Source organism: Girardinichthys multiradiatus, chromosome 10 (assembly GCF_021462225.1).
Source record: "Girardinichthys multiradiatus isolate DD_20200921_A chromosome 10, DD_fGirMul_XY1, whole genome shotgun sequence".
In the NCBI taxonomy this organism is placed as follows: Eukaryota; Metazoa; Chordata; class Actinopteri; order Cyprinodontiformes; family Goodeidae; genus Girardinichthys; species Girardinichthys multiradiatus.
This window is the reverse complement of record NC_061803.1, coordinates 17884759-17898351: the sequence shown is the minus strand read 5'-3', so window position 1 is coordinate 17898351 and position 13593 is coordinate 17884759. Positions and strand designations below refer to the sequence as shown.

At 39.5% G+C, this 13593-nt stretch overlaps 1 protein-coding gene across 1 annotated transcript in view; it reads right to left on the bottom strand.

Annotated features, from left to right (window-relative positions):
• The window catches only part of sdk2b (sidekick cell adhesion molecule 2b), a 543702-nt gene that overhangs the window by 34587 nt on the left and 495522 nt on the right, over nt 1-13593 (bottom strand). The window contains exons 30-36 of the mRNA XM_047377275.1: nt 11008-11209; nt 10532-10635; nt 8732-8802; nt 8064-8193; nt 4907-4963; nt 2654-2755; nt 932-1047 (exon numbers count right to left, since the gene is read on the bottom strand). Coding sequence (XP_047233231.1) covers nt 932-1047; nt 2654-2755; nt 4907-4963; nt 8064-8193; nt 8732-8802; nt 10532-10635; nt 11008-11209 — 782 coding nt within the window. The remainder of the gene's footprint in view (nt 1-931; nt 1048-2653; nt 2756-4906; nt 4964-8063; nt 8194-8731; nt 8803-10531; nt 10636-11007; nt 11210-13593) is intronic.

Here is a 13593-nt window from a genome sequence, read left to right as displayed (position 1 = left end):
AACAACTGTACACCTCCAGGTGACAAACTTGCGCACATACACCCATTCAACACAAACACACACATTTATTTCTACACATATGCTCATCATAATAACTGCTAGAACAGTGGATTTTAGGAAAACACAAAAAGCCTTTCACTGACTGGAAAATGATCAAAGAGTGCATGGAAATTGTGGCAAAAACACTTTTAGATGGAAAAGAAGGACACAACTTTAGGAAAAGGTTAAGCAAATTGCCATGTCCACCACAAGCACAACAAGGAGTGCATAACTGTTACCAAGATGTACAGACCCAACTCGACTGTGCCATTCAAAGTGCGTTTGGTATTCTTACTTTGCTTCTTACATTGGAGTGCACTTTTCTGTTCAGCAGATGATTTCATGGGCTTATGAATAATTGATCAGTAGTTAAAAACCAAAAACTCTAGTGTTAATTAGATGTTAAATAAAAATGAAAGAAAATACTTTTGTCCGTTGATTTAAAATGTTCGGACCTCAAAGTTTTGGATGATGGAGGTATTGGACCTCCTGTTATTTTAGTTGGGGATCCCTGGTCTTGACTTTTATTGTTATTTTGCAACACCAAAGAAACCCCCAGACTGTACACAAAAAGATTTCAGAAAGAATAATTGGAAATGTTAAATTTCTTTTCTGATATATTTATTACAACACTAACTCAATATGTCATGTTTTTTTCTTTGAAATTATGCTCTGTTTTATGTCAACTAAAGAAAACAGTGTAAGCCCAAAGGTTGGCTAACTTGTTATTAAATTATTATTATCATTAGCACAACTTTTTAGCTAGCTATAGTGTGATCATTGGATTTTTTACTTCTTGACCAGTATATTCCTTTAAGACATTATTATTTAAATATATCATACAAAGGTGGACCAATACAACATTTAGGACTTGACAGCATGGAAATCTGACCTTGTAGCCCTGGATGTCTCCATTCTGTGAGTTCACAGGGGGAGGATCCCATGTGACGTCCAACTGGGTAGCCGTTGCTGACTGAATAACAACATTCTGTGGTGGGGCTGTTGGGACTGTCACATGGAAATACGAATAAAAAGTAGGTAAAGCAAACAGTTTATATTTACAATATATAAAAAGTGTCAAGAACAAAGTGTCTTAATAAAATTACGTTTTCAAGCAACAGCCAAACACTTCATTGTATTTTATGGGATTTCAATGTGTTGGTATATACACAAAGTATTTGGTCTAGTGTACTAGAAAGTGGAGGGAAATTATACATGATTCACAAAACATTTTACAAAATTAATCTGAAAAGATGAACATGCATTTGTATTCAAAACACACTGAATCAACACGCCACCTTTCACTACAATTGAAGCTGCAAATGTGGGCACCTGCAATTAATAATTCTTAATTGAATTCAGGTGTGGACTTTGACTGGGCCATTCTAACAGATGGACATGCTTTGATCTAAACCTTCGCTGTGCTACTGTAGCTCATGGTGTGCTTAGCATTGTTTTTTGTTGGAAGGGGAATTTTTGCTCCACTCTCAAGTCTTTTGCAGCGTTAAAGGGTTTTCTTGAAGGATTGTCCTGTACTCCCCTTATCTTCCAATTAACTCATGTGACCTGTTTCCATGTCCCTGCTGAAGAAAATCAGCTACGCAGCATGATGTTGCCACTTACATGTTATTGAAGGGGGTGATGTGCATCATCTGACCAAAAGCACCTTCTTATACTTGTAAGCTGTGATCCCTCTTTGGTTTATAGCACAATTCAACCAGAACTTATAATGGCTTTCTTTCAACAATGGCTTTCATCTTACCACTCTCTCGTAATGACCAGGTTTTTGGAGTGCAGCGTCCTGTCAGATTCTCCCACCTGAGCTGTAGATCTCTGCAGTTCCTCTAAGGTTACCATGGTCCTCTTTGCTGCTTCTTTGAGTAATTTTCTCTTTGCTGTCAATCTAGGTGGATGGCCATGTCATGTCAATTTTGCAGCTGCTTTTTACACCATGGACTGAACAGTGCTCTGAGATATGTTCAAAATTGGGATATTATTTGAACCTTGCCCATCCTCAACGTTCACTACAGGTTTATTCCTAGAATTTATTTGGGGATGTCAATAGTAAAGCAGGGTGAATACAAATAAAGAGCACACTGCTCTGCTTTTAAGTGGTAAAAAGTTTTGAAAACCATTTACCATTTTCCTTCCACTTCCCAGTTATGCACTACTTTGCATTTCTATATCAGATAGAATCATAATAGTATTTATTGAAGTTTGTGCCTGTAACATCACAAAAATGTGTAAAAGGTTCAATTAAAAGTTTTGAAGGCATTGTAACATAAGTCTACAAAATGTTTCAATTGATTTGTAATTATCCTTTTGTGAAAGAGGGGCCAAAATAATGGTACCAAACTGCCTCTTTAAGCTTAACACAGCCATAGATATTTAAACCCCATGTCACAAGTGTTCGGGCTTTTCCCATCTTTTGTCATTTTCTTAGGACTTGCACCTATTTCTCAAGCAGAATGTGTTGCAACTTCAAGTACATAAATCTGAAGACTCAAACAGAACCCAAATGTTTTGCATGGTACTAACCCATCAAAAGGGTTAGTACTTTGGATGGGTTACTAATTCCTTTAACTAACAAAAGTAAGCAAAGAGGCACACATACCTGCCTCCCCGACAAACACCTCCTGGGGTGGGCTGCCTGGCCCCTCACCGACAGCGTTGTATACACTCATGCGTATTTCATAGCGCTTGTGTTTACTTAGCTCTGAGTCAGAGGGAAACATTTTCACATGTATGGTTAGTAGGTAACAAGCATCAGTTTGACCTGCATAGGTCAAAAAGTCATTTCTCCCGTTAACTGGGACAATGTGATTGCACATACCTTCCCTGACTGGTGTCCAATCAGCTGGAGTCAGTGATAATATTAATATTAATCAAAATTCATTTAAATAGGCACTCGCCCACAATAGTTACTGTGAATTAAATGAGAATGTCCTGCTATGAATAATTTTTGTCAAAATACACTTTTGTTCTGAACGCCATAAGGACTCTCATTATGGCAAATCTGTATGCTTCAGTATGAAGGTACAGGAGAAAAAATGTAAGTACAAAGAGCTGGGCTTTCATAGTCTGTGCTTGAAAATACAATGCCATCAGAGAGTATTCACAGGCCTTCAGTTGTTCCACATTTTGACTTATTCTAAAATAGATTATTTCTCAAAGATCCCCCAGTATCCCCTAATGGCAAAGCAAAACTAGCTTTTCAGAAAGATGTGCAATGTCTTTTATTCAAAAGCTTGTTAATCCAGTGTTTCAAGTAATCACACTCATGAATTTATATTTTTCACCAAGCACTATTTGTTGAAGCACTACTTGTGGCAGAATTTACAGTCTCAGGTCTTCTAAGTCCCCAGCCTCTGTTTCCACCAGGGAATGTGTGATGGCAGGATTGAGGAGATCCTCGAAGTACTCCTTCCACCACCTGATAATGTCCCCAGTCGAGGTCAGCAGCCTCCCACCCCCACTGTAAACAGTGTTGGCGAAGCACTGCTTCCCCCTCCTGAGGCGCCGGACGATTTGCCAGAATGGCTTCGAGGCCAACAATGTCCTTCTCCATGGCCTCACCGAACTCCTCCCAGGCCTGGGTTTTTGCCTCTGCCACAGCCCGGGCCGCGGCACGCTTGGCCTCACGTTACCTGTCAGCCGCCTCAGGAGTCCCACAAGCCAACCACAGCGGATAGGACTCCTTCTTCAGCTTGACAGCGTCCCTTACTGCCGGTGTCCATCACCGGGTTCAGGGATTGCAGGCACTGCAGACCTTATGGCCACAGCTACAGGCAGCAGCATCGACAATAGATGCGGAGAACATGGTCCACTCGGACTCTATGTGGTGTCACTGTTGTTTCCCACGTGGGTGTTGAAGCCCCCAGCGGAATAATGGAGTCTCCTGGATGGGCACTATGCAGCGCCCACTGAGGGATGGCCTCGCGTCTCTTGTTTGGGCTTGGCCCGTACAGGTCCCGTGAGGAGCAACCCGGCCCCCAGGCACTCTCCGACGAGTCCCGACCCCAGGCCTAGCTCCAGGGTGGGACCCCAGCGCCGCCGTACCGGGCGATGTCACGTGCCACGTGATTGTGTGGTCCTCATGGAGGTGTCTTGAACATTTCTTCCAATTTCAAATAATGAAGGTCACAGTGATATACGGGATGGGTGCTGTTGACAGTATATATTTGTATCCTTTTCTAGATTAATACCTTGACACAATGCCATCTTAAGGTTCTAAAGACAATTTCTTTGACTTGGCTTGTGTTCTGATATGCACTGTCAACTGTGAGAACCTATATACAGGAGATAACTCTGTTTCATTCACAATCATTTTCAGGCAACTTCATTTGGACTCCAATAAAGATACAGAAGGATCTCAAGAATGATCCGGTGAAATTAGAAGCACCTGAGCCTAATTCTGAGATTCAGAGCAAAATACTTACATACTGATTATGTGTAAATGCTTAAATATTTTCTACAAATGCAAAGAAATGTCCAAAAGTCACTTTGGCATTGTGGACTGTTTTGTGCAGTTTAAAAAAAATTATATTTGGTTAAGTTTTTATCATAATAAAATGTAAAGAAAGTAAAGGGGAATGAATATTTTCTGTGGACAACATATTTGTGTACAGATTCTTCATTTCCCTGGGTTAAAGCATTTGTATTGTTTAAATGCAGCAATAAACAGCAAAAAGTTCCTCAAAAGTCTGAATTCCCTTAATCAATGGCCACTGGAACTGGAAAATCCAATTAGAAATTAGATTCAAAAGAAAATTTGATTTGTTTATTTTTATTTTTTATTTTTTACAAATTTCATTAGTGTGTTATTGTGCTTTATGTTGATGTTAATTCCCGTGAGGCAAAAACTTACTGTCCAGTTCGTAGTGAGTGAGAGTCGGATCACTTAGATTCCGGATGGTGTAGGGGGCTAAGAAAGGAACAGAAGTAATTAAAAAACACATAAAATAAATTTAAAAAATCAGGCTTGTGAAGAGACACATATCACAGTTTAAAGTCCAGCTCTTTCACTGTTAAGAGGAGCAGGACTGTTTTGATAAACCCCACCCTAAACAATCTCGGAGATCATGGCCGTGAATTAGCCTGGAATGACTCAACAAGAATCAAATTACAGGCTGCGTTGCACAGACTGGTGGAAACAGAGTGGCTCCTGAGTAAACCTAATAATAGGCTCTGGCTGATAACCGCTGATCACAAGATGAAATGCTTTGCTGTGAAGTGTCAAGACTGTTGGGGATATGTTGGAAACAGAATAGGCCTGTGTGACAGTTTTCCTCTAATGGAAATAATGGTGCAGCTGACATAGGAATAATCAGCCAAGGCAGAGTCCTATAATTATGTGGTACTGAAGTAAAGTGTGGAAACTGCGCCTTTCTTGAAATGTATTTGTAAGTCTATTAAATGTGCAGATGATCTTTTAAATTGAATTTAAGTAGTATAAAACATATGTTTTAACTGAAGGGGTTTAATGTATAAGAATTTATATATATAGGGGTTGGACAATGAAACTGAAACACCTGGTTTTAGACCACCATAATTTATTATTATGGTGTAGGGCCTCCTTTTGCGGCCAATACAGCGTCAATTTGTCTTGGGAATGACATATACAAGTCCCGCACAGTGGTCAGAGGGATTTTAAGTCATTCTTCTTGCAGGATAGTGGCCAGGTCACTACATGATACTGGTGGAGGAAAACATTTCCTGACTTGCTCCTCCAAAACACCCCAAAGTGGCTCAATAATATTTAGATATGGTGACTGTGCAGGCCATGGGAGATGTTCAACTTCACTTTCATGTTCATCAAACCAATCTTTCACCAGTCTTGCTGTGTGTATTGGTTCATTGTCATCCTGATACAAGGCACCGCCTTCAGGATACAATGTTTGAACCATTGGATGCACATGGTCCTCAAGAATGGTTCGGTAGTCCTTGACAGTGACGCGCCCATCTAGCAAGTATTGGGCCAAGGGAATGCCATGATATGGCAGCCCAAACCATCACTGATCCAACCCCATGCTTCACTCTGGGCATGCAACAGTCTGGGTGGTACGCTTCTTTGGGGCTTCTCCACACCGTAACTCTCCCAGATGTGGGGAAAACAGTAAAGGTGGACTCATCAGAAAACAATACATGTTTCACATTGTCCACAGCCCAAGATTTGCGCTCCTTGCACCATTGAAACCGACGTTTGGCATTGGCATGAGTGACCAAAGGTTTGGCTATAGCAGCCCGGCCGTGTATATTGACCCTGTGGAGCTCCCGACGGACAGTTCTGGTGGAAACAGGAGAGTTGAGGTGCACATTTAATTCTGCCGGGATTTGGGCAGCCGTGATTTTATGTTTTTTGGATACAATCTGGGTTAGCACCCGAACATCCCTTTCAGACAGCTTCCTCTTGCGTCCACAGTTAATCCTGTTGGATGTGGTTCTTCCTTCTTGGTGGTATGCTGACATTACCCTGGATACCGTGGCTCTTGATACATCACAAAGACTTGCTGTCTTGGTCACAGATGCGCCAGAAAGACGTGCATCAACAATTTGTCCTCTTCTGAACTCTGGTATGTCATCCATAATGTTGTGTGCATTTCAATATTTTGAGCAAAACTGTGCTCTTACCCTGCTAATTGAACCTTCACACTCTGCTCTTACTGGTGCAATGTGCAATCAATGAAGACTGGCTACCAGGCTGGTCCAATTTAGCCATGAAACCTCCCACACTAAAATGACAGGTGTTTCAGTTTCATTGTCCAACCCCTGTATATATCTATATAGATATATATATATATATATATATCTATATATATATATATATATATATATATATATATATATATATATATATATATATATATATCTTGTCTCTACTAGGTCCAAGAATTTAATGTAATCTGCTTTCATCCTGTCAACAATAAACATATATAATAAAGAAAGCAAAATGCAAAGGCTGAGTGTCAAAAGTACACCCTTGCTTCTTTTATAGGATTTAGTGTGGTGCTAAACAAAAGCACTTGATTAGCAAGACCACCTTTATAAAACAGACATTTAGGCACTTTGCTCTTTTGGAACATAGAGGTGTAGCGTGAAGGCTAGCACAGTCCTAATGCGTAAAGAAAACAACAAACCTGATCTTAGAGAAGTAACTGTTGCTACCCACCAGGGAAAGCCACTTCTATGTCAACAGACGACTAGAAAATTAAAAATTAAAAAAACAAATAAACTAAACAAGAAATCTATCCCAGGCTCTACTGGCCCCAGTTAGCACATTAAAAGTTAATGTTTATAAAGAACAATGGCTTGTTTGGAAGGACTGAAGAAGAACTTCTAACAACAATATGCCAGCCCAGCTCAGGTATGCAAAGCTGAATGAACCACAAGAATTTTGGAACAATGTAGCATAGTTTGTAAGATGAGACCAAATTAAAAGTCTTTCGCATATAACGCAGAGCACCATGTTTGATGACACATCATAGATACACCTCACACCAAATGTCTGACAGCTGCAGCTGAGCCCAAAATGGGTCATAAATAGGATTATGACCCCCAAAAAATTTGTAAACTCAACAGCATAATGTTAAATTTAAATATTCAAGTGTTGCAACAGTTAGTTGAAGGTCCAGACCTTTGTCTGCTTGAAATGATGTGGTGGGAGCTTAAGAGAGTTGTACAGAAAAAAAAATCTTTGCAAACTGCAATGAACTGGAGCAACAATGTAAAGAGGAGTGGGCCAACATTCTTTCACAATGATGTGAATGAGAGTGATAAAGCCATACAGAGGACAGCTACTGAGAATTATTATTGCTAAATATAAATAAAAAAAAACTACAAGCTGTTGCTACATAGTTTTTTACACACATGTTTTTCCATTTCATCTTCATCTTCAAAAAGTTATGACAGTGTAGAATCTAATGTGTGTTTTTGTTTCCTGATATATAAAACTTTAGAGTTAAAAACAGGGTGCACTTTGTTTCCCATGTCTGTAAATGGCTGTGTTAATACATGTTTCTCCTCACCGTTTAGCTCAGCCCATGAGGACAGACTGTTGACTGTATGAATGTAATGGCGGAGACGATCATACAACAGCTCACGGTAGCGAATCCGAAATCCCAGTAAGATTCCATTGATCTTTTCCTCAGCAGGTGGCTAAGGGGTGAAAAAATGTGAAGTTAAAGAAAAACACAGCAAAAACAGCTAATTTTACTGTGAAATATAACTTAATAACCATATGATTTCTCTCTAAATGAATTTCACTGAGGGGATTTTTAGGATAGAGAACAATGGGGAAAATGTCTCCTCTATGACCAAGCACTCATCCACATGTTAAGTAATGCAGAGAAATCCCCCTCGGCTAAACATGAGAGAACAGGCCCAGAGGGGAAGTAAAAGAGAAAAACAAGCATCTTTCTATCCTCATAAACTCTACAAGTGTTCATAAAAGCAAAAACGGTGTCTGTGTGCCTCCTGTTTTCCTCTTTATGAGCCATTAATTCAGGTATAAGTGCAGGAGGAGGGTTGTTTTTATATTACAGAGTACAGCGTTTGTGTAAAAAAGTCTGTATTCTGTAAGTACAGGCTTTGGACTCTCATGGTCTCTTATTAGCGGTAACTTTCTCAGATTTGAATGACTCTGAAGCCAGTAAGACAAGAAAAAAAAAGAATCTGTTCTGCTGTCTGCTCTTACCTGCCAGCGGATCAACACCGACGTTGTTGTGTGTGGCGTGACAGAGAGGATTGTTGGTGCTTCGTCTGGGGCTGAGGCAATAAAAGCGAGATAGATTAGCTAAATTGACTTGAAAATGCGTACTATTCAGCCAGCTAAATCTGTCCACAAGCTGTAGAATTCAGGGAGAGCAACACAGGAGAAACATTGACCGCTGAGTTACAAATGGCAGTGAGAAAAGATCAGGGGAGATACATTTTTTTAGCTGGCTGAGGCACAACATGGCTGGCTTTTGTTTAGCTGAGATTTAAAGACGCCTCTCCAGTCTCGAGAAATCACAGATGGTGCACACATTGATCAACCTTTGCTTTTGCCAGCAGGGTCCACACCATGACAAAAAACTAATTCATGCAAACATTGAACAGCTAAAATTGAAACACAACTAATTCAATCTTTTTGACTGTAGGGTTCTGTCTGCTTGTCAAATAAATTTAAAACAAGATCATTTATGAGCAGTTACTGATTTTCTGTGCTCAAGAATATATCTTTAGATTTATCACAAAGGTATGAACTATCCCTAAAAGTCATATGTAGTGCAATGAAATAGTGTTTGCCCCTTTATAAGTTTTTTCCTTACACATATTCATCAAACAAATGGTATCAGTAAAAATGATGATTAATGTTGATTATTGTGAAAAGCTATCCAAACCTTTAAGCACTTTGGGTTGTTGGTATGACTGAAAAAGCACTATATAATTTCAGTCCAATTACCATTTACCAAACCAAAATAGCCCTGAGTAAAAACATAATTGTCCCCCATTTAATATTATGAATTAACTGTGATTGAGCACGTTTTTTGGTTCAATTTCACTAGCCACACCTAGGCCTGGTAACTGGCAGACTTGCAGATCAAAGAAATTACCTTTCTTACAAATGGGAAATAGGCAACAAATATCAAAAAGCAGCAAATCATGTGTCAACCTCGAGAAATATTAAGTCATTGGCATCAAAGGCTCTGGGACTCCAGTGAACCACAGCATAATCCATTATCCACAAACGGACAAAACATGGAACATTGGTGAATGTTTCCAGGTTCGGTCAGCTAGCAGAATTACATGGATCCACATGATATTCTGGTGAGACAGCTGTTCTGAGGAAAGTGCTGACACATGCCTGTGAAGATCAACTCAAGGATGCTGGTCAGAACAGGAGTAGAGATTAAAAGGTCTACTTAAATGCTGCCAGATTACAGTTCCAATTATAGTTTTTGTTCCAAGATGTAATTTGTCTTTGTGGTGATTACAGGCAGAATGGGCTTACCACAGAGAGCTGCTAATTCTTTCAATAGATTGGGGGTTTGTTAGGTCTGCCAGCTACAGCTCTCCAACAACATTTCCTCTGATTTCCTCCCTCTAATGGGATAAATCACAACATAAATCTTCACTTTTAAACTAAATTTTGAGCTGGAGACTTTGCTATCACTAATTTAGTCTTGGGTGGATCTTGTGTCAGGCACTGATGCCTGAGTTTGGTGTACCAAACCTAACTTCATTCCTCTTCCTCAATTTTTACCCTCCTTTTGCTTGTCTGTTTTCCTTTATTGCTTTTTGTGTTACAAACATCTGAATTTTGGTCATGGAAATTAATATAACCACTGTATGCTACAAGTATAAACAGAACTGAAAATAAACAGTTGCAAAAACAGCTGCTGGGTGTTTGTTTACATCTTTCAATTCTGAATCTAAACTAATAAATATTTAAAAACACATAGCTTTTGTTTTTTTACATTCCCAGAATAATTAAAATGGCATTAAATCTTACCATCCTGTAGAGTTGTAATAGCTTCACTTTCCTCACTGTACTCACTGTCCCCTATGTCATTGGTAGCTTTTACTCTGAACTGGTAGGAAGTGAAGGGTTTTAGCCTGGGAAAGAGAAGCAACAGTGAATTCATTAATCTTGATGACAAATTACAGCACATGTTCCTGAGAAACAGCTTAACTGTGTGAAAAAAAAAATAAACAACCACATAACTAGCCTCAACTTCAGCCAATATGGAAAAAGAAAACCAATCTCATATTTTCAATTGTCAAGTTAATTTAAACTGTTTTGTTTCACAGCGTAATAAGATTTTATCTGCAATCTGATGTAAAGCTGAAGGAACACTAAAATGAAGAACATGAGCAAGATAAAGTGATATTTCATTTTTACAATACTTTCCATGTTAACAGAACATACAGGAAACCATATTTCAGGGAAATACTTTTATCAGAAGTTTGAAGAGAATTAAACTGTACCTGGACACAATGTAGGATGTAGCCTCATGGTTGACGGAGGCAGAATGCACCGTCCAGTTGTTCTCTGGTAGCTCCTTCAGCTGCACAGTGTAGTACCGCACTGGAGACAGCCCATCACTGCCAGGCTCCCAGGAGAGCAGCACTTGACGGGACTCAACATCCTTCTGAGGGACAATGGGACGGCTGGTGGGCTGGGGGCGAGCTGAAACAGCCAGAGGCAGAAGTAAGGGGAAAAAAACGCAATCGCAAAAAATGTTACATGAGGGAAATCCTAGATAGGTGACAAGAATAGGATGATTCTTTGACTATGATTTACTGTTCCAGCTTCTTTACTTGTGGAGTTAAACCACATTTAAGGGTCAACTTGACTGATCTGTCTTTCACAAGTTTATTTCCAGACCATTTTAACTATTTTTTTTAATTGAGGATGTCAAATGTAATTTAATCTCCAGAATCAGAATCAACTTTAATGGCCAACTTTGTGAGGAGTTTGTGCGAACAAGGAATTTGACTTCGGCTTCCATCGCTCACATCGTGTATCAAACATCAGTCCAAAACAACAACCTCAATATTTAAAAACACCTTGAGTTTTTTTTTAAATAAATATACACAAACATATTTAAATCTTCACCAACCTTTAATTTCACATTTCCCATGTATGAAATAAATTTGCCTTTATGCTTAATGATGCTCCAATGAAAGCCAGCAGACATGATTATATTTAAAATCGCCTGGAAATAAATTGATGAATGAAACACAGTCCACTAGATACTAAAGGTCCTCAACAGTTTCATCCAATACACTGAATTATACTTAAATAAAACTAATTTACTTCAGTGATTTAGTTAAAAAAGATAAACACATAAATTATTGATTCATTAAACACAACGACATAATTTGCACTTTTATTTTGCTTAATTTTGATGATTATGGTTTAAGCTAATCCAACCTTGAATGAAACTTTTTCAGAAATTTAGAATATGACAAGGAACCAATAAAAACATCTAAGATACAAATGTCTTCCTTCTGAATATCATGTCAATGTACTGTACAGTCCATGCACTAAATACAGGTCCTTCTCAAAAAATTAGCATATTGTGATAAAGTTCATTATTTTCTATAATGTAATGATGAAAATTTAACATTAATATATTTTAGATTCATTGCACACTAACTGAAATATTTCAGGTCTTTTATTGTCTTAATACGGATGATTTTGGCATACAGCTCATGAAAACCCAAAATTCCTTTCTCACAAAATTAGCATATCATTAAAAGGGTCTCTAAACGAGCTATGAACCTAATCATCTGAATCAACGAGTTAACTCTAAACACCTGCAAAAGATTCCTGAGGCCTTTAAAACTCCCAGCCTGGTTCATCACTCAAAACCCCAATCATGGGTAAGACTGCCGACCTGACTGCTGTCCAGAAGGCCACTATTGACACCCTCAAGCAAGAGGGTAAGACACAGAAAGACATTTCTGAACGAATAGGCTGTTCCCAGAGTGCTGTATCAAGGCACCTCAGTGGGAAGTCTGTGGGAAGTAAAAAGTGTGGCAGAAAACGCTGCACAACGAGAAGAGGTGACCGGACCCTGAGGAAGATTGTGGAGAAGGGCCGATTCTAGACCTTGGGGGACCTGCGGAAGCAGTGGACTGAGTCTGGAGTAGAAACATCCAGAGCCACCGTGCACAGGTGTGTGCAGGAAATGGGCTACAGATGCCGCATTCCCCAGGTCAAGCCACTTTTGAACCAGAAACAGCGGCAGAAGCGCCTGACCTGGGCTACAGAGAAGCAGCACTGGACTGTTGCTCAGTGGTCCAAAGTACCCAGTGATGGTCTGGGGTGCCGTGTCAGCTGCTGGTGTTGGTCCACTGTGTTTTATCAAGGGCAGGGTCAATGCAGCTAGCTATCAGGAGATTTTGGAGCACTTTATGCTTCCATCTGCTGAAAAGCTTTATGGAGATGAAGATTTCATTTTTCAGCACGACCTGGCACCTGCTCACAGTGCCAAAACCACTGGTAAATGGTTTACTGACCATGGTATCACTGTGCTCAATTGGCCTGCCAACTCTCCTGACCTGAACCCCATAGAGAATCTGTGGGATATTGTGAAGAGAACGTTGAGAGACTCAAGACCCAACACTCTGGATGAGCTAAAGGCCGCTATCGAAGCATCCTGGGCCTCCATAAGACCTCAGCAGTGCCACAGGCTGATTGCCTCCATGCCACGCCGCATTGAAGCAGTCATTTCTGCAAAAGGATTCCCGACCAAGTATTGAGTGCATAACTGTACATGATTATTTGAAGGTTGACGTTTTTTGTATTAAAAACACTTTTCTTTTATTGGTCGGATGAAATATGCTAATTTTGTGAGATAGGAATTTTGGGTTTTCATGAGCTGTATACCACAATCATCCGTATTAAGACAATGAAAGACCTGAAATATTCCAGTTAGTGTGCAATGAATCTAAAATATATGAATGTTAAATTTTCATCATTACATTATGGAAAATAATGAACTTTATCACAATATGCTAATTTTTTGAGAAGGACCTGTACTTGGTTGGGGCTCCTTTTGCATG